At 28.1% G+C, this 20,651-nt stretch overlaps 1 protein-coding gene across 1 annotated transcript; it reads left to right on the forward strand.

Moving 5' to 3' along the window:
• The first annotated feature begins 856 nt into the window (after positions 1-856).
• Positions 857-20,651, forward strand: LOC107449954 (protein SPMIP1). The gene is made up of 3 exons (XM_043046658.3): positions 857-1,077; positions 2,367-2,637; positions 20,473-20,651. Exons 1-3 carry the CDS (start codon positions 1,006-1,008, stop codon positions 20,610-20,612), a joined length of 483 nt encoding a protein of 160 aa, XP_042902592.2. The 5' UTR covers positions 857-1,005; the 3' UTR covers positions 20,613-20,651.

Below are 20,651 nucleotides of genomic sequence, written 5' to 3' on the forward strand. Positions count from 1 at the left end.
GCCAATCTAGTATCAATATAATTTTTGGGACATAAATCGAAAGAACATACGTTATGAGTTTGGCAAAAGTTGTTACTAAAATTATAAAAAAATTTGTGCTTAATTTTCATTTGTGATTAAATATGTCTTGAAACGTGTTGTATAAATGCTAATTTAAAATCAAATAGAAAGTGTGGCGTTGCGGTCTGAAATACAAAGTCCGAACTACGAATCTCTGACGTTGGACTACGTCGCTTGCAGCCGATAATTGACGTAAACCTCATACCTGAATGGAGATATGCGTGAAGGGCGAAATCAACAAAACGCGCACAGTATGTTTTGGATATAACTTGGCCGCCTCCCCACAGATTGCTCTCTCTCCCCGTCGGTTCTAGCTAGCAGTCCGGCATGTTCTCGCCGCTTACCTTTTCGCAGTTTTTTTCTATGCTGCTTCAATGTTAAAGTGGTTAAGTTTTATATATGTTAGAATGTTTTAGTTAAGTTTACAAGTTTCCTAAATGTTAATAAAGATAGTTATTTATTTAAACTTAGTGTTATTTATGAAGAAACCTATAATCCGTTCTCGGGAACATTTTCATGTGGAAGACTTTTCTAGAGTTAGATTTCTTTTTAGAGTTTAAGTGGGGACTCTAACAAAGATACCAAACAACCCACAAAAGCAACTATAAACAAAAAAAAAAAAAAAAAAAAACTGAAGTGGAAAAAATTTTCAGCGGTTATCCTAATCCAGACTAATCTTGATTGTAACTTTTAAGTCCATTATTTTAAAAGTTATTCCATTGAAAATGACAGTAAGAGTAAGCTTTAAGCTAATGAATCATTACTTAATAAATAGACTAAAAAATTTATTGTATCATTTAAGATTTAAAATAAATAAATATTCTTCTAATCAAAATTCAAAATTGATAATAGTCAGCTTTTTGTAAAATTGCAATTTTCAGTATTTGATAAATGAACCATTTATTAGAAATTATTTAGATAAATCTTGACTAAATAGAAGAAGTAATGGCGAGAGACAAAATGTTCGATCCTGCTTTCCAAAAAGCCTTTACTGAAGCAATTCATAAAGAAACGGATGTAAGATATTTCATGTTAATTAATTCAAAGTATGGAACAAAATTTCATTGTTCATTATTTTATTGAAACGCTACACAGAATTTTAAGGTTGTTATATGTTAAGGGTCTTCTTTAATCAACACCCTAAATATTAATTTTCAGAACTCTTCCTGTAGTATTCGATAAAGTACGCACATTAGGAACAGCAATTATTTATATGAAAAGGGAAAAAAAGGAAATTCTAGCGAACCACTACTGAATATGGCAGGACTTGTTCATCAAAACCTATTTGATTACCAAAGGAAATTGAATATTTTTCAAATTATCTCTCTTTAACTCTTTCTTTTTCCTCCCGCATACACATCCATAGACCCCTAAGCTTAAGCGTAAATCCCCAACCACTCTCATTTCCATAAAAGTTCTTTTTACATCGCTATGTTGCATTTAAGCTAATTGGTAAGTATAATGGAACGCAAACATTACTAATAAATAATTCAGATAAACACGGTGTTCAGTAAAGAACGCTCTTTTCAGGTATGTATTTTATTAAATTTATCAAAAAGGGAATTAAAAGTAATTTTGATACCATTTTTATTTTTCCCTCACTTGAAACATTCATTTGAAACCTCTAATGTTTTTTTCTTACCATTTTAAAAGATTTTATGAAATATACGGAGGATGGTCTTATTTTTTACCACTTGGTTCTGTCCATCTCGTGGTGAAATATTTTTCAGAATTAACCTTTCAAAATTTATTGCCCATTACTTTATAAAGTATTCTGCTGAAAGCGGACAACTGTTTCCACAACAAAAAAGAGAAATGGAGCTGGAGAAGTTATAATGAAATATGGCTATTATAGGATTGATAGCTATGTAGCATTATATGGGAAGTATATAGCGAATCATTTATCCTTAACAACAAATTAATATTTGAGATATTGAATAATAACGAAATACAATTTCGTAACGTTTTTAGCGCACAATTCATCACCTCATACACATTGATAGAATGAGCGTCTAGGTAGAATCTTAATTCATTATTACTTAGTTTCTAAATGTAGCTATTCGTTCGTAACCACGTATTAAGATTTGTTTTAAGCAAAAGTCTTCACAGCATTTTTTGTTTGATAATAAACTAAAGGGAATATAATAGAAAAGGGTGCTTGGTTTTAATCTCTATTTACTAATTTTTTTCCCTTTTATTAGTCACAACTTCTTACATTTTTGGCGCCCATCCCGTTATTGCTGCATACTTGCATTGGTATTGCTTGTATACGCTGGAATCATTAAAATTACTCTTATTGAATTTAGGTTCGAATGAAATGGAATTTAAAATATGGATCACGATTCAGAAGATCTGATGCAGTGAAATGGGATGAAGATCCTGATGAGGATGATGACGAAGAACAAGTGAGCGATGACTCAGAACGAAGGAAATCAACTTCAAAGTTGCCGCCGCCAAAGGAGGAGAGGGCGTGGCCTGCTACAAAACCTCCTGTGTCAACCACCATACCAAGAGTCAATCAACCTCCAAGAGTTATGAAACCAGTATCACCACAATGTAGAAAACTTATCTATCAAGGTAAATTCTGAGAATTAATCTAACAATTTATGAATTAAAAACGATACAGGGTGTTACTTAACCCCTTATTTCCGAAGCGTCACGAAAAAACATCTACATGCAAACTCCGGATAGGTGTTGTTTCGTGACTCTCCAGGTGTATAAGGTGGGGAAGGTAGCTTCGCGGTTGTTGGGGTTCATTGGGGGAGGGGAGAAAATAGGATTGTCAGTTAACATCAATTAGTTCCCTCCCTATGCATTGTTGAAAAGTTTTCTCCTAAGGTTGCTATTCTTAACTTTAAAAATTGCAAGCATGTCTCTTAGAGAAAGCGCCAAACACCAAATTTTATCTTCTAATGCAAACTTCACGGAAAGACACTGTTTTAAATCAACAAATGGACGTATCCTGTGTTATAACGAAATGCTTCTCAGCCCTTTTTTATAAAAAATAAATAAATAAATAAATGTTTTTCAGAATTGATGTTAAAGTATTTACAATTATTTAATCAATAAGAATTTATAATTGTGTCAAATTACAATTAAAACTAAAACATAGCGTTTTTTTATTCTTCGCGGGAATTCCTAAGACCTGCTATACTTTAATAATTCTTTTCTCTTAGCCACAAGAGTTTGTCATAGTGCAACCGTTAAGCAAACTTCGAATAATTATGGAACATATATTAATTTCTTCGGTTTAATAATTTTTCTTTGCATTAACACTTTAAATTTCAAAACGAAATTATAATTTTTTTCATATCACATTATGAAATTTTATTTTTGAAGCAAAAAAAAAAAAAAAAAAAAAAGAACCTTTAATCAACGGCTATGTTCATTTGTGGCAATTTGACTTGTTAAAATCGTGCTAAATATAAGTATATATGAATTTAAAATTTTTTCTTTCAACTGAAATGTAAAATAAACTGTTGCCATATTGGATTTCCATGTCGAGTTTACTGACTAAATAGCCTAAACTGACGAAACTGTACTTCACTCTAACCACATTAAATATTCGCTTTTCATAGGAATAAGAAAGTTGTTTCATTAATTCTGTCAAACATTGATTAACATTTCTTTTACGCTTGTTAAAATACATCCGTGGTTAAAAAAAATGAATAAATAAAAGAAAGAAGGAAAAAAAACACTTTTGTATTAGAAAAAAAAAGCGTTTGTAATTAGCGCATACAGAAATTTGTTTGATATTTCAACTTAATTACCTAATACAATTGTTATTCTCAAGTCTTTGGAGGTTATTACTTACTTTATTTACAAAAATTGGGCACCTGGGCCACTTAGCGGCCCCTATCCCATACATCTAGAAATTTACAGAAAATTTATAGTAATAACATTTTGAATTTAGCAGTCGATGTGGTAGCTAATAGAAAAACAAGCACTTTGCTTTAGTAAATATAACATTTGAATATCTGATTCATCGAATCTAAGTTGATATATATAAATATAAACATAATTTGACATATATATACTTAAGTTGACATAAATAAATAATAACATAAATTGATACATATTTCACTAATTAAATTTCTATATTTTAACTAGCACATATTTAATTGTGGCATACATTGAAGTTCATTCGAATACATTGTGGTAACCATAAAAAAAAATTAAGCCGTTTGCTTGTGAAATAATAAAACAATGAAATTTAATATGACAAATTGACTTAACACTAGAAATATTGATTGAAGACTTAAATTAAAAATAAAGATAAAACATGATTTGATATGTACAGTAATTGATTTTTGAAAAATGAAAGGCATAATTGATGATCTTTGGAGGTTATGATGCTTGAGCAATTACCTTATACTTAATTTTTCTTATTAAAAAGTGGAATCAAATTTTAATTACATAGTTTAACGCGGAATTTCTTTTCAAAACAATATATCTAGTACACAGAGGAAATGTAGTGTTTTATACGTGCTTTTGAGCAGGTACACAAGGAAACCTCCTGAACACTTACATAAAACTTTCGAATAGTCTTCGAATGATAAAAATCAATGCTTTATTGTTAAATAATAATACGCCGCATAAATCGATAAAGGAAAAAAAAAAGATTGAAATTGAAAAAGGACTGATTTCTTGTTTTAGTTACTTTTTTAAATTTAAAAATGTATAACAACATTAAAACTTATATTTTTCATTATGATATGCGTCGTTATGTTACTCGATATTGATCGCGAATAAAGAAACTTAGACATTATCTTTTAATATTTTATGGTGCATAAAAATATTGAAAATACAATACATTAATGTCTACAAATTTATTTCAATGTAAGAAAAGATACGAATTTATTCTAAGGAATTTTCAGTATTTCTTCTTTTTTCAACATCTTTTTCGTTTATTTTTGTTCAGAAAATGTTTAGAAAAAGACGACCTAACGAATTTTCGAAAATGTTTGAAAGCCTTTCATTTGTCATACAAAAATCAAGTTTTTATCGATCAAAATACTACTTTAATTTCTCATTGATTCTCAACCTCATTGATATCAAACCGTTTTAATGTTATTCAAAATGCTAATGATTAGTGTTAATATTTTACTAACTTTAAATAATAAATATTTTCTTTTTTTTTCTTTTTCTTAATTATGCGTAATCATTTTTTTTTTCATAAAAATCATTCAGTATTCTATTTCAAATTTATATTACTGTGGTAGTACTCCCTTAGGAATATTTCTTTTTTTCGCGGCAAGGGAAAGACTAATGTTTGTAAGTATTCTGAGTAAGGATTTACACAATACGGTTGTCCACTATTTGCTTTACATAGAAAAATTTCACAAAGCTTTTTGACTCCTCTTCACCACAGGGCATCTAAACTATCCTACTAACCCACAGTTACCAGAGGCAGAAATTCTTTCAATACTTGTCTATTCCTTCTTCATTGTTACTTGTGGAATTACAATAGCTGCGGAAAGGCATTGTAAGGTATTGCACACAGTAAACGTCACCAAAGAAAAATACACAAAATTCAAACACTTCATTTTCTGTTGTTTTTTTTTTTTTTTAAATTCAAGAAAAAATTATACTATATTTTTTTTTCTGGGAGAGAGATTAACGATCATCGTAAAAAATAAGGAAAAAACACGGAACACCTTAAGAAAAAGAATCTAGGAAAAAAAGGTACCGGAAAAAAAGGTACGGAAAAAAAGGTCCCGGAAAAAAAGGTACCTGGAAAAAAAGGTACCGGAAAAAAAGGTACGGAAAAAAAGGTCCCCGGAAAAAAAGGTCCCGGTAAAAAAGGTACCTGTGTAGGGAAAATTCTGTAGGGGAAAATATTTTAAATGAGAAGATTGGATTGAAGCGCTTTTTGCTGTTCCGTGCATGTTTTTTTGCGTGTCGCGCGTGTTCAAAGAGCTTTTTATCCAACTTTTGTTTCTTATTTATGCATTTATTCTTAAAAAGTTAATTAAATATGAAAATGTTCAATAAAATTGTTTATTTATTCTCTAAGATCATGATTCTACCGGGAATCTTGACTCTTATCTATTGAAAAAGTGTTATCAGGCTACGTGAAACTTTTAGGGGAGGGGGAGTAAAATTAATGTGTTTCGCTTATAACACTTCTAATAGAAATTTTTTGACAGGTGTCATTTTCTTTCATTTTTCGCTTTTTTTTATTTTGTAATAAGTTACAATTGATAACATAGCATAGAACCGTTTCAGTTAACCAATGGCATGTTTGGGAATCAGTTTATGCATTGACGGTCTTACTTGACCCACTGTTTGCCACCTCTTGTTTACGATATTGGGGGAAAAAATGAAGTTTAAAAAAAGTTTTTGATTTAAATTTTTTTTAAAGTTTTTGATTTATTAAAACATAATATCCCCTAACTATTGAATTTATAATTTAAACCCTAAAATATGACAAAATTATAATTTACCTAAAAAGATATTGCAATAAACAAGGCAGACCATTCTATATCCACTATCTGGTTAATGTTTAAATATCATTTGCTATCGAATTCGAGAGCATATTTTTCTTTTTTATATTTTGGGTTTTAAAAACTTCAATTTTCGGTGCCATTTCTCTTAAAGATTTTTTCTCTGTTAGTGACTTTTTATTTTCATTATTTTAGTGAATAAATCTAAAAATTATTTTCGATTATTTTTTAAAATTTGTTAAAAATTATAAATATTTGTAATGTCTTAATTGCTTTTAAAAGGCTACTAATGTTCAATTACGTAGTCTTATAAAAGTGAACTCAACCCAGAAGACAAAGAGAACTCCTAGATCAAGCATTGGGAGAAATTTGCCTACGTGGGGACTTTTCAATGGAACTTAAAAGCATGTGCGTTACATATAGTGTAAACCACGAAAACCATCCACGGTTAGACTGACGGCAAGTGAACTCTAACCCATAATCTGTCTTCCATAGAGGATATTTTACATTAGTACTGTGATCAGTGCGAACTGAGTGCATCTTCATATTGACCCGCCGGCTCTGGCATTCGAACCCGGTGCGGCTCTTGAGCATTTGATTGGTGGTAATGGTGGTGTTATTCGCTTATTTCTCTCTTTAAATAGATAATAATTCTTATTTATTTAATTGGCAATAAGAACAACTTAAAAAATTATCTAAACAGTAACAACTATCATTTTAATTACTTTACAACTTTAGTAATTAATTTACTAATTGAAGAGTAAAAGGTCATTTAACGTTGCATTACAACGTAGTATTATAATTAATGAATTTTTTTTCACATTTATTTACATTCACAATTAACATTTATTCAATGTACTATATTTAAGAGCAAATTAGAATCAAAATGCTGGAAACTTATCAGAAGCAAACCTTATTGAATATTTTTAGCAGGATTTCATTGATTTAATCATGATTTAAGTCAGCTGGTTTTTTTGAAAATATCATTGTTTCGTATTGAATCGAATGTTATTTTAATACTTAAATATATATTAGTCATTTAATGTATATATGTATTATAATATCTGGTCTTTTACATATTTTAATTTGTAATTTAGAAATTTCCAGAAACAAAGAAACCATTCATTAAAGTAGGATTGCTTTTTTAATAAGTAAATAAAAAAAAAATTAGTATGCTTGATTTTTTTCTTTTTTCATGTATTTTTCTTTATTTTTTTATGATTCATTTATATTCAATTTCCAATTAGTTTGAACAAAAATTTTGCATCCATTATGCATTTGCTAGAAAGTAATTTATAATACAGTAATATTGCCTGAAATATGCAATTATTTTTATTACATTTTCATTGGATTTAAATTATTTTAATATTTATAAAGTTGAATTAAATAAGATGTGTTTTATAAGTAGATCAGTTTTTTCAATTTAAAATAAAATATATCACAAACCTTTTATGACGTAGTTGACAACTTTTTTAACTATTCCTCTAAAAACTTCAGCTTAGACGTATATGGAGAACTTTGTTTCTGCTTACAACAATATATTTATAAACATCATTTTTTATGACATTATTTTTTGAAAACACAAGAAAATTAAAAAATAACTTGATTGGAATACATTAGAGGAAAATTTTTTATTTTTTTGTAAAATAATGACGATTTCGATGTTTAAAATATACAAATTCACAAATATACAATATACAAAAACATAAATAGTTCATTGCTATGAAACTCTGCAAAAAAGGTATTACATATCATCGTTAAAATATCTCATAAATTTTTTAAATGGTATGTCTTTTAGATGTTAAAGAAAATTAAAGACTTACATTTAGGAATATTTAAATATAAAATTTGCTTTATTTAAAACTGCCATGTAGTATCATTTTTAGCTATTCAAAAAAATTAATAAGCTAAAGTAATGAATACAGATTTTAATATGAAATTGGAAATGAATGAAAATTTTGTATGTTGACAATTTTGAGTTTTTAGGGGTTTTAAATTTAGTTAGTTTTTAAATTTACATGTTTTTCTTTCTTAGATTATTAGCTATTGAACTTAAAAATTCTGGGATGTCTAGATTTTGGTTTAAAAACTTAACGCAAAGTGTTTTCAACTTTTTTTGAAGAGTTTCATAGCTCCCCCTCTTTTTTCTATGTGCGATATGCACTCCAGCTTTGATTTGCTGGAAACTGAAATACAAAGAATGACAAAGAATGAAAAACTGAAATACAAAGAATGGCTGAAACATTCTTAGAAAAAGGTTGAAAGGGTTGTTAGAGTGAAACCCCCTCTTATTCTTGTAGGTGTATTCAAGAAACCTCAAGGACATCCATTTGCAGTACACTAATGTACACATACGTCAAAGTAATTGCTATCTTCAGAAATTTACAAGATTAATGAAATGCACTGATTCTAGCAGTAGACTCACAAAAAAGTACATAAACATCTTTCCTTTTTTATAACACCAATTTCCTTTTGTTTGCAAAAATTTTAATATAGCCACAAATGCTTGTTTTTTGGTAAAGGCACACTTCAGTGCATCTAACATGATTCAATCTGTAACATACCTTATTGAATTTGATAGTCATTGATTTATAATATATATTATTCACTTTGTTAAAATGATATTTGTTTTAGACCAGGGGTTTCCAACTGGCAGCCCGGGGGCCGCATCCGGCCCGCGAAGCCTTTTTTTTGTGGCCCGCGGACTAAACTTTACTAGTTGTCATTTTTTTGCGGACAATTTTCGTAAAGAATCAATATGGGTTTAAAATGCTTTTCTCGTTAATAAAAACCTAATTTCTTCGTATCTGTGAAATTTAACATACCAATTGTGCAAAAAAAATTATTTCTCAGGTTTTACACCCAGGAAAATATTTATTCAAATGCAAAAATAATCATGTATGTAGCTCTATTTTATTTCATTTCTTTTTGTATTTTGTTAATATAATTTAGCATGTGCGTATCAGAAATTTTCTCGAAGAAATTATCCGATTTAACTTTTTGAGACCACTCATTTTGGACGAAAATATTTGCACACACATTTGTAAATTTTAAGTGTAAATATCTATTCTCTGGTGGTTGTAGCAGACAAATCTCAATTTTCTCATTGAATATTTTGTGTGCTACTATGTAAGTTTTAATAAAAACCTAAGTTATTGTAGCCCGAATTTTTATTATTTATTTAATATTTTTAAAAATATTATTAATAAGATTTAAATATTTCTAAAAATCTACTTCTTATTTTAATTTGTAATTCAATACTTTTGTTTTGTACAACTTATTAAAAATCTGACAATAATATTTAATGTTCTTTCAAACATGAAAAAGTCCTTCATAAAATTTTGATAAAGTTGTGGCCCCACCATTTGATTTGAATTTTTAATTGTGGCCCGCGGCCTCATGTAAGTTGGAAACCCCTGTTTTAGACCATTATAACAGAATCGTCCTTTTAAAAACATTTCTCTGATAATGAAAGTGCATAGAGAAAGTGATTTTTTATTAAAAAATGTAGTTTCATGAATGCTGTTTTTAAAAAGAATTAAAAATAAAACCGTCTTTAATGAAATAAAAAAAAATATTTAAAACTGAATAAAAATAGACATAACAGAACAGAAATGTCTATTATTTATTATTATTTCTTAACAGAAATAATAATAAATAATAGATTTTAAACAAAGCGAAATTTACTTATATATTTCCTAAAAATAGCTGAGAAATGTGTTACAGGCTATTTAATGTAATTTATCAGCGCAAAATAACGCGTGTTTGAATAAGTTCTTTGAAATTAAATTTTTTTTATGCCGAAATCTTAAATTAGATCTTAACCGTGTTAAAATGAAATGTATTAACAAAAAATTATTCTTAATAAAATTCAGTATTAAAATAATCCCTTAAAAGACTACCTATCTGGTAAAAGACTCCTCATTTTACCAAAATAAATGAATCATAACTGTTAAAATAGGGTGAAAACAATTTTGCAGAGAATTGTATCTATACTAATTACTTAAAAACTGACATATGTTTTAAAAAATTGTAATCCTTGTTTAATTAAGAAAAGAAATATATTTAACAAAAAAATATCTAGTTGAAGAAACTCCTTCTTAGAAATGAAAAAAATTTCTTGCATCAAATACCTCCTACTTGCACTAATTAACGAATCTGAATCAAAATTATGAAACGGCAAGAAAACTATTCATAACGTTAGCGTCGTGTCAACTACTTCTATAAACTATTAGTTAAATAAAGAATAACGCACATTCTGTAACAGAAACAACAAAAAATTTTTAAATAGTCTTTTTATCATATAAAGGAAGGGGAAAAAAGTAACATTGTGCTTAAATGTTCTTTCTCCTTTACCTCAATTAGCAAAACTAAATATCAATTAATATGAACTTAAAATATTTCCATGACACCAACCATCCGAATCAGAATTTTCGACAATAAAATAAGTTAATAGAGATAAACGTATCTCTTATAAGAAATAAAAAACCTATAAATAAATAAATAAAAGACAAAACCTCTTATAACAATTTAAAATCTTATAAAAAGAAAGAAAAAATGCATCCGACCCAAAAGTCCTCCTACCTTCCTCAATCGGCTAATATGAATATCTATACCCTCTTTCCAATTTATCATTTAAAATAAAAAAAATAACATCTTTTACATTTAACATATTAAAATGCATCTTCCCCTTAGAAAAATAAAATAAATAAATAAATTAAATACATCCAGCTTCTAAGAAAAGAAATACCGTGACTCTAATTAAAAAAGAGCAATACTTTCCTTTCTCCACAATTAAAGAATAAACATCCAACACAGAAATCCACCCACCTTCCTTAATCGGCTCATATAAATATCAACACCCTTTTCAAAAAATATCATTTAAAATGGAAAAAAAATAGCATATTTTATATTAAATCTTGCCCTAAAAAAATAAAATAGAGAAATTAAACACACCCAGCTTATAAAAAAAAGAAATACCGCTACTCTAATTAAAAGGCACCAATACTTACACCTCCAATCACGAATAACCATCCAACACATAAATCCTCCCAACTTCCCCGATTGGCTACTTTAAGCCCCACACTAGCAACTTCTTCACAAAATATAATTTAAAATAGAAAATAACACATTTTTCGCTTAAAAAAATTTTAAAAAAAAGTAAAATATTATTGAAAAATTTAAATTGTATCTCCCTGCTTTAAAAAATAAGCAAAGAAGAATAAATAAGTGAAATAAAATTTTAAAAAAAAGCGTAATACAACCAGCCTATAAGTGCCCCCCCCCCTTACCCTTCTCGTTACCTCAATGATCTAATCTGAATTATTACAGATAAAAAGAATATTCATTGAAACAGCGAGAAGCATTCATGTTGCCCAGAAAGCGAGAGGGGAAATATCCCTACAGATTTTCCCTATGGAGGTACCTTTTTTACCGGGACCTTTTTTTCCGGGACCTTTTTTTCCAGGGACCCTTTTTTCCGTACCTTTTTTTCCAGGTACCTTTTTTTCCGGGACCTTTTTTTCCGTACCTTTATTTCCGGGACCTTTTTTTCCGTCTACCAAGAAGAATCTATAGATAAAACTGATATTGGAGGAAAAAAAGTTAGAGAAATTCATATTCAAACATTGTCACACCAAAAGGTCGTGCAATTTTCATCAGATTTATAAATATAATATTAACTAAGTACTGTTGGTTTTTCTATGGTGATAAAATTAAAGATATCTAGTCTTTTTTTTTTCTATTGTATTTAATTAGTCTCTTTTAGTAAATAATGTCTAATAATTCAACTGTTAGTCTCTCTCTCTTTAAACAATAACATGAGTTGATTAAATTTTAATTGTTTTAATTAGGGGAAAATAATATATACTTCAATTTATTAAGTGCAAATTTTTCATGCATTTTCAATTTCATATATACCTTCTCTGATCGACTACGTACCCTAGTTTATGGTGTTTCCCATAGATTTAAGAAAAAAAAAAGAAAAATTTTTTATCCTCACATAAAAAAAAGTATAATTAAGTAAGTAAATAATTAAGCAGAGACATATATTGTTACTAATGCAAAGTAGAAACAGAAAATTATAAGAAATAAACTTCCTCTACTTAGTTATTTTTCTCTCTTCTTAAATTTTTTTTTTCAAAATAAGAAATGTGATTTTTATTAGAAATAATGAAATTTAATGTCTAAAAACTAATACTTAAAAATTAAAAGATTTTAAATATTGTGGGCACTTTTTTTTTTTTTGCTGGCAGCCAATCTTAAAACAGATTTAACAATATTTAGAATATTTAATAAAGATTTTGAAAACAGAACTTTTAAGGAATTTAAAATACTTGTTCAAAAAAATCTAATTGCGCAGAAATTATAATTTAAAACTTTAAAGATTTCAATGATATAAGAAATTACATTGTATAGTGATATTTAAATTTTAAATCACTTCACAAAATCAACCATTAAATAAATGTAAGCATATTCATAAAATAAATTTATTTCAATGGTACCATTCAATTGAAATTAATTCAATACAATTTATTCAAAATCTGATGATTAATATTGGTAGACATAAGAAAACTCTATCATATTTTATGTAATCAAATCTTCATTTTTTTTCTTAAAGAAAATTCTTAAAAAGAAAACAATAGTTGTTTTGCTGTCTTTTCAGCTTTTTTTTCTCCTTTTTAAATTTTCTTTTTTTTCCTTTCTAATAACGCAATTGGAAACAGTTACCCAAGTTTTTTGTTCTGTTTCGATTTTAGCAATTTTAATAAATTTCAAATTTTGTCAATAAATTTATCATTTGAATACAATTTGAAAAAGACTTTAGTCCTAGTCAGTCATAATTTTCCTTTTATTTTCTTTTGAATAACCTCTTTGTCTATGCATGCTTAAATTAAAAAATAAATAAAAATCAACTGTTTCACGAGGGAGGAAACGAGGGGGACTAAGTCTAGTAATTTTCGTTATGAATGAATGTGGTCTGCCGTTTTTCTATGTGTTCTAATTTAGGAGAAAGTGCAATAATTTTTCTTCTTATATGAGGAATGGATAAAATTTCTAAAAAATCGTTTCTATTTCAAAAATATTTTGAAAGTTTGATTGTTCTAGACGACGTATAAAAGTATTTACTGTTAGCCTGCAAGAACGAGTGGGAATAATTTTATGACACCATGCATTCTATAAGTTCGTATTCCTGAAAAACTAGGAAAGAAACCTTTTCATCCCTTTCTTATTCGTAGCTTCCTCTATCTATCTTATTCTGCACTTATCTACCTTTTGTGAGTAATTAAAATGACATTTGGGCATTTTCCTTCATCACCAATAGACGTTTTATCATTTCACCAAATATCTTCCAGTTTGCTCGACCAATCATTTTATTTTTTTGGTGGTTGCTGAGTTCAGTGTATTATTTTTTGCTCCCAACTGAATTTTCCTGAATTTGTATACAATGTTCACGAAAAGTTTTGCCGCAATACTTACAAGAACTGAGCTATCTAATAAAAATCCACAATTTGTACCTAAGACGCTACCTATCTGTGAATGAAAATCAAAAACCTTGCTATGTCATTGATTAGAATCACTAACTACGCGTTCAAATATTAAACGATTTTCGCCTGGAATCAACCAAAGTATAAAATAAAAACTTCTAGAAGTTTTTTAGACTAACGATTTGTGCCTTATTTTTTTCCCGCCCCAAAACGTATGATTTCTGTCTGTAACTATTGTCTCCAATATAGTAAAATATATAAAAAAAAATATTATTATATACAAACATGTCTGCATTAAAACAATCATATCGAGTATAATATAATAATTTATATTCAAATTATCAGTGAAGTAAATATTATGCTTTAAATTTTATTGCGAAAAAAAACAATGGTACACGTTTCAAATAATTTAGCAATAATTATTCAAAGTAAGTCTAAGACTAAAAGGTGATATATTTCTATAAAAAAAAATTTTTCATTTTTTTTTGCAACGTATAAATGAAATTCATTTTGCGTCAATCAAATTTTGAATCGCACAATACTTTGGCTAGAGTTGAATAGAAAATATGGCTTAACTTGATGTTTCTTTGCGGTTGTAGCAAATTTAATCTTGCACTGATTTTTCTGACATTGCATGTATCTCTTCTTATTTTGTTTTAAGAAATTAGAAATGTTTTTACCTCATTAATTAAATTTTTAAAAAAAATTATTCAGTGTCTTTATTTATTATGATTATTTTCTTTCAAGATTTAAGTTATTTTAATGCTATTAACCATGCAACATACTACTATTTCTATTTATAAAAATTATTCACGTTAATATTGAAAAAAAGAACATAAATGAAACATTTTACTTTAAAAAAAACTCAAGTATCAACAGGCTTTATTTAAAATGTTAATATAACGGAATGGATATTATCACCTTCCCGCTTCCTGCTCCAATGTGCTGTTTACTTTATTCATTTATTTAATATTTTAAAAAACTGAGTGTAATAAAAAATACTTTTAAAATTTAGAAAAAGCCTTCCAAATTATTAAAATTAATCAGATAGTATCCTTAATTGTATTAATGTCTTTATCGTTTATACTTTTTTTCTATGGAGAAAATTTAAAAACAACTGAATTACTTTAGTTCTGTTTTATATAAACTTTTGTTTTTGCAACAATAAACAATGCTTTGCACCTATGTGACTTATTAAAGCATTCTAACGGAAGAAATAAATAAGAAAAAGATAATTAAATAGATAAATTAATAACATTTGTAAAATTACGACAGTAATTATTTTTTTTTAAAAATTATCTAGGGCGAAATGTTTCTAAAAATATACGAGCAAGAAGGATTCAAATACAGTTTCCGTTTTATTTATTTATTTTTTTTTTCGGAGAAGGAGGCCAGCACACCTTGATCGAAGAATATAGTGGTGTCAATCGCTATACAAAAGGGAAAGAATTCCCGATGTGTGTTGTGAATGATTGAGCCGGTTGGAAAGGGTACTGAGTTGAGGCGTGTAAGACGAATACCTGCTGCGTAATGAGAATATAATAATATACTATACAAAACACTTCTTGACATAAGATAGTAAAAGCTAAAATTTATTTTACTTTGGCCATTTTTGCTGAAAAGGATTGCAACCAGCAAGAAACATTTTCTTAGAAAAATAACAGTTGGGCTTCATTTAACCATGAAGAAATAACCACATTCTTTAATTTATTGTTGAACGTTTACGCAAACAAATTCCGATTCGACGTCAAAAGTGGTTATTGGGAGAAAAAAAAGAATCTGTAACTAGACTTGTGTTTTAAAACTTAGACTAAATAATATACTTTCAAACTACAAAAGAAAATTCTTTTATTTTTATTAAAAAATGAATTTAAGGAATTCTAACAACTTTGAAATTCTCCATTATCAAATATTAATGTCAACAAATTGCTTAATATTACACTTATACCGTTAAAAGTAAATTATGCCTGATAATTATATACAAATTAGCTAAGATGATAGTATTCTATTTTTTCACAGATTTCTTTTCACTGAAAAAAAAAGATACTAAACAGACTAATCCATCTTTCTGATTCTTCAATCATAAACTAACCATATATCTATAATAATACACACAAATAAAATGTGATAACTTGTGGCCACCAGATGCGGGAATAGTTTTTGTTATAATTTAATTTAAAGTTAATGAAGCCGATGACACTATCCGAATGTTCTTGCCTAAAGATAGCGAGCACGTTATGTAAAGGCTTAGTTCTTACAGATGAAAACGCAGGTCTTGATATCATTCAGTTTTATTACTAATTTATTGAACAATATAAGATGAGCTCTGCTATAAAATGCTGCTCTAAATATTATCACTCAAAATTTAATAATTTTGAGTGATGATTCTATTTAATGAAAAGAAATAATATTTTTGTCCTAAGAGGTCCACTTAGAATATGCATATTATTTCATATAACTATTGATTTCTATGAAAAATTCAATACACAGGTGATTCCTCAGAATGAAAATAAATATTTTTCAAAATATTGTTGTCAGAAAGGAAAAGATAATTTGGAATATATGGCCTTCATAGATCAGTAAAGAGAAAGATTGAAACTTATACCTTTAACTATTATGCCTTTCTATTACTCTCTCTGAATCTAATTATAGGGATCAAAAAGTATTACTCAAATAGTATAAAATTTGTTTACACTAAGACAATTTGGTTGAAAATAAGTGAAAAATATTATATTTAGCATTTTAATAATTTATGGTTATAAAATAGAGCATGAAACACCAGTATCTTTTTCTGAGTTAGATAAAATCTTCCAAACACAGATCACTTGCAAACATTATATATATATTTTTTTAAAGTTTGCCTTTATTTTCACACACAGTTATTTTGATCTAAAAGAAACAATTTTCTTTAATTTTCAATTTTTACAATTTCTTTAATTTTGAAAATCAATTTCGGATAACTTTTTTACATGTATGAAAATAAAATTTTTGTTCAAATTATTCTATTCATATTTTAGTATAAATATAATTCTGATAATCTAACAGAGTTTTTTAGAAACTATTATACTGTTTTTTACAATTAAAAAATACTGAAATAAGTTACAGATGGTAATTTGAGTGCAAGAAAAAGTATATATAAAAGGAACACCGGTGTCTCATCTTCGTCAAACGGTTAAAAAATAAAATCTAGTATTTTTTAGGGACTGTTCAACTGATCATTTCGAGCCATGGGTATTGTCATTTATAAAACTAAGATAGCTAAATCGTTCAGATTCTGCAAAATATTAATCTTTAAACTTTAATCTTTAAGATTGAGCAAAATTTTATAATTTAATCTTTAAGATTCTGAAAAATTTAATGCAATATACTATTAAAAAACTATTTAATAAAAAATAATAGATTATTCAAATTATTTTTAAGTTAAATAAACTTTGAGTAAAGAAGTCTCGAGATTCGATGTCGGAAGTGGTAAAACAGAGAAATTTGTGAGGTATGGTATACATATTATTTAAAGCTAAATTAATTATTCAAGAATTATTTGAAATAATGCAATGTAATAAAAAATTTATTGAAGAGCAATTTTTATCTAAACTTTTTACATTTCATGATTTTGTGAAAAAAATCGAGTTAAAAAAAAACAATAGAAAAGATGTAAAAAGAAAACAAAAAAAGAAGGAAGGAAACTTTTACAATTCTAGTTATTCGTCGCCAAAAAAGTGCTGAACTAACGTTTTGGTAAATGGGGTGTTTTAAACATATCCAACAATTTGTTGCTGCATGCATTTTTCCCCCACTTGACTGAGTTTCAATGAAGAGAAAGGAGAATCATTTACACCCCTTTTACTTATCTCACTGGGTGGGAACCGTGGTCGAGTTCAAGTGAAAAACCTTCCTTCTGAAAACTGCCGTAACAGGGGAACTCAAAATCTCAGACCCTACCGGAATGAAAGAGTTAATCATATTTGCAATGTATATTTTGAAAATCCTTCTCCAGAAGTAAAAAATTATATACATCTGTATGCGAAGCATCATAAGCAAAACGAAAGCTCGATTGAAATTTTCCTACCAAAATTCATCATTGATATCATCATACATAAAATATTTTCAAAAACATGATAACAACTAGGTATCGAAGTCCTTGGTTCTTTAAAATCAGGGAAACCGTTCTTTAGAGAGAATCTGCATTCATCAGAGAACAAGCGTCTCTAGTTGACGTTGCCCGTTTCAGTGTTTTGGAGGGCAAAGAATGCACTCCTTCTGAGGAACACAGAAGATATCTTATATAAGATTGTTTTTCTCATCTCCAGTTCGATTTTATGGATAAAAACGCTCGTCCATACAGAACCGGGCTGTTTAATGAATACTTTGAGGCAAAGATGATTAAACCAAAATACCCACGTCAGAATATATCAGCCATGCTCTTGGTAGAACAATTGCTCCCCGCTAGTTTCCCAAAAACATCAAGGGTCTAAGAACTGCATAAATGGAGTAGAATTTATTGTCCCGAGACTGACTAACTTAAAACATTCTTTTAACTTCTTAAACAGCGGGCGAGTTTACTGTGGGACCTGAATCTCCGTCCGGGATATGACTTTTTCGTCATTGTTTTTGTCATCTTTTCAAAGAAAAATATCGAATGATGTTGCTCGAGTTCTCTACGTGTTTGTTCTTGAACTTTTTGACAGGAATGTGCGCATAATTCACTTTCATGACATATCAAGAAAAAGAAAGAATATCATTTGGGACGAATAAAATTTCTTATAATTTTACAAATACTCTATATTTAAATCGTTTTTACTATGATAGCATCTATCTGACATCCAAGAATGTATTCAGACATATTTAAATTCAATTACCATTAATATATTTTTTTCCATAAATATATTTTAAAAAAAGTTAAAGGCACCATTATGTTTGGGCAGGTCATGCAAATGGCCATTTTGTATGAAAAAATAAAACATATTTTTATAAAAAATACTACAGGGACATAATTAATATTACAAATTATTGGGATACATTTTAATTTTTCACTGATGATTGAAAAGAAATTGTAAATATCCCCCGTAGTAGCCTCTTTACATATCATCTTTCTCTTTAATGACTGAAAAATGCAATTATTTAGAAATAAGTAGTTATGAAGTAACAGAAACATTTATAAAAGTTTGGCAGACAATTCTAATATTTATTTTTTCATTTTATTATAATGTTTCAGATGGAAGAAACTACGTATAATTATCATCCAAGATATATTGATAATATTAAAATTCTATATTCATATTTGAAATCGTGGAATCGTTAATACCTTATAGAAAAATGTGAACGGATAGGAAAATGTTAATCTGTTATTTATGTAACTTTTTTAAAGGAAAACTTTTTATATTAGGGAAAAACTAAGAACGAGAAATCGCTTCATGGAAGTGACGTTCAATAGGTGACGGCGGTTCGTCGATGGATCAAAGTTTCACACAGTTTTTCATCTTATTCAAATAAAATACTTCACAAGAAAAAAAAAGGTTTCCTAACATAACCAGGATCTTAAAATTTTAAAAAAAAACGAAACCAATGAATGATTATCACTTCCTTAATCACGGTTTTTACGTTTGTAGCTTTGCTTTGGTATATAGTTGCTACGTAGATTTTTCTTATAAGTGCTTATTGGTATTACTCACCTTATAAGTAATACCTATGAAACTTAAGGACAATCCACTTTGACATTATCACGACGTTTTTTTTATTTTATTTTTAATTATTTATTTATTTTCTTCATTTTTTAAGTTTCTCCTAGCCTAACTGGGTCTCTGTGCTCTTTCACTCTTGAACGCTTTACCTTTAAAGTCACGCACAAAAGACATAAATTATTTTATTTCGACTATAAATTAAGATTGTTTGAAAGGATTTAGCCATTTCATTTAGCATTCTGCATATTCTGTTCGGTAGGGAGCTGCACTGCAATAATTGCACTGCGCAGAACATAGTAATATATCTCTGATATTTCTAAGAGTCTCCACCTCCTGCACTATAACGCTCCCAAATTGTACGATTGTTTTGATTGTTTTCATATGAAGAACTTTCAAAATCAAGCAAATTATGATTCAAAACAGCGTTAAGGGATCTAAACAATATATTGATCATAAGACTCACCTTTTCTTGCCTTTATTTTAGTTATTTTCTTTGTGAAATGATGCCTAAATCTTTACAAACATGTCATTTCTTCTAAATCTGTGCTGCCATAACAGTTTTACATGTCCTGTCATCCATCGAAATAAAAGAAGAGGGGAGAGTGTAATGTGCAAATCTAATGTTAAAATGGGATTTATTTAGCCCACCAGCCTGTACTTGGGAGATATATATGTCCCTTAAGGTTCAAAAAGGATGAAACAGGATATCCTTCATTTGTTAACGTTTTAGTGACAGGGATAGAAAAAGAATAAGACATACTTCTTTTTAAAAAAAATGTTATTATCTTAATTTCTCTTTAGGTATTAGTCATGATGGTGAAGGTCGAAGAATGTATTTCAATCAGCGATACAGAGAAAAGCCAATGGAGAGATACTATTATCCAATTGTCAATTCATGGGAATACGGATGGGATTATAAACAATATGAGTGTGAGGATTGATCACGAAATAAAAATGCTAAATAAAATAATACTTCGGAA

Source organism: Parasteatoda tepidariorum, chromosome 1 (assembly GCF_982258835.1).
Source record: "Parasteatoda tepidariorum strain Cologne lab strain chromosome 1, Ptep-v5.0, whole genome shotgun sequence".
NCBI classification, from domain to species: Eukaryota; Metazoa; Arthropoda; class Arachnida; order Araneae; family Theridiidae; genus Parasteatoda; species Parasteatoda tepidariorum.

Bases quoted from the DNA above. Each gene is read 5' to 3' on its own strand.
- LOC107449954 (XM_043046658.3), top strand. From the start codon at position 1,006: ATGGCGAGAGACAAAATGTTCGATCCTGCTTTCCAAAAAGCCTTTACT. The intron at 1,078-2,366 runs GTAAGATATTTC...TATTGAATTTAG, and splicing joins CAATTCATAAAGAAACGGAT to GTTCGAATGAAATGGAATTT. The intron at 2,638-20,472 runs GTAAATTCTGAG...ATTTCTCTTTAG, and splicing joins TAGAAAACTTATCTATCAAG to GTATTAGTCATGATGGTGAA.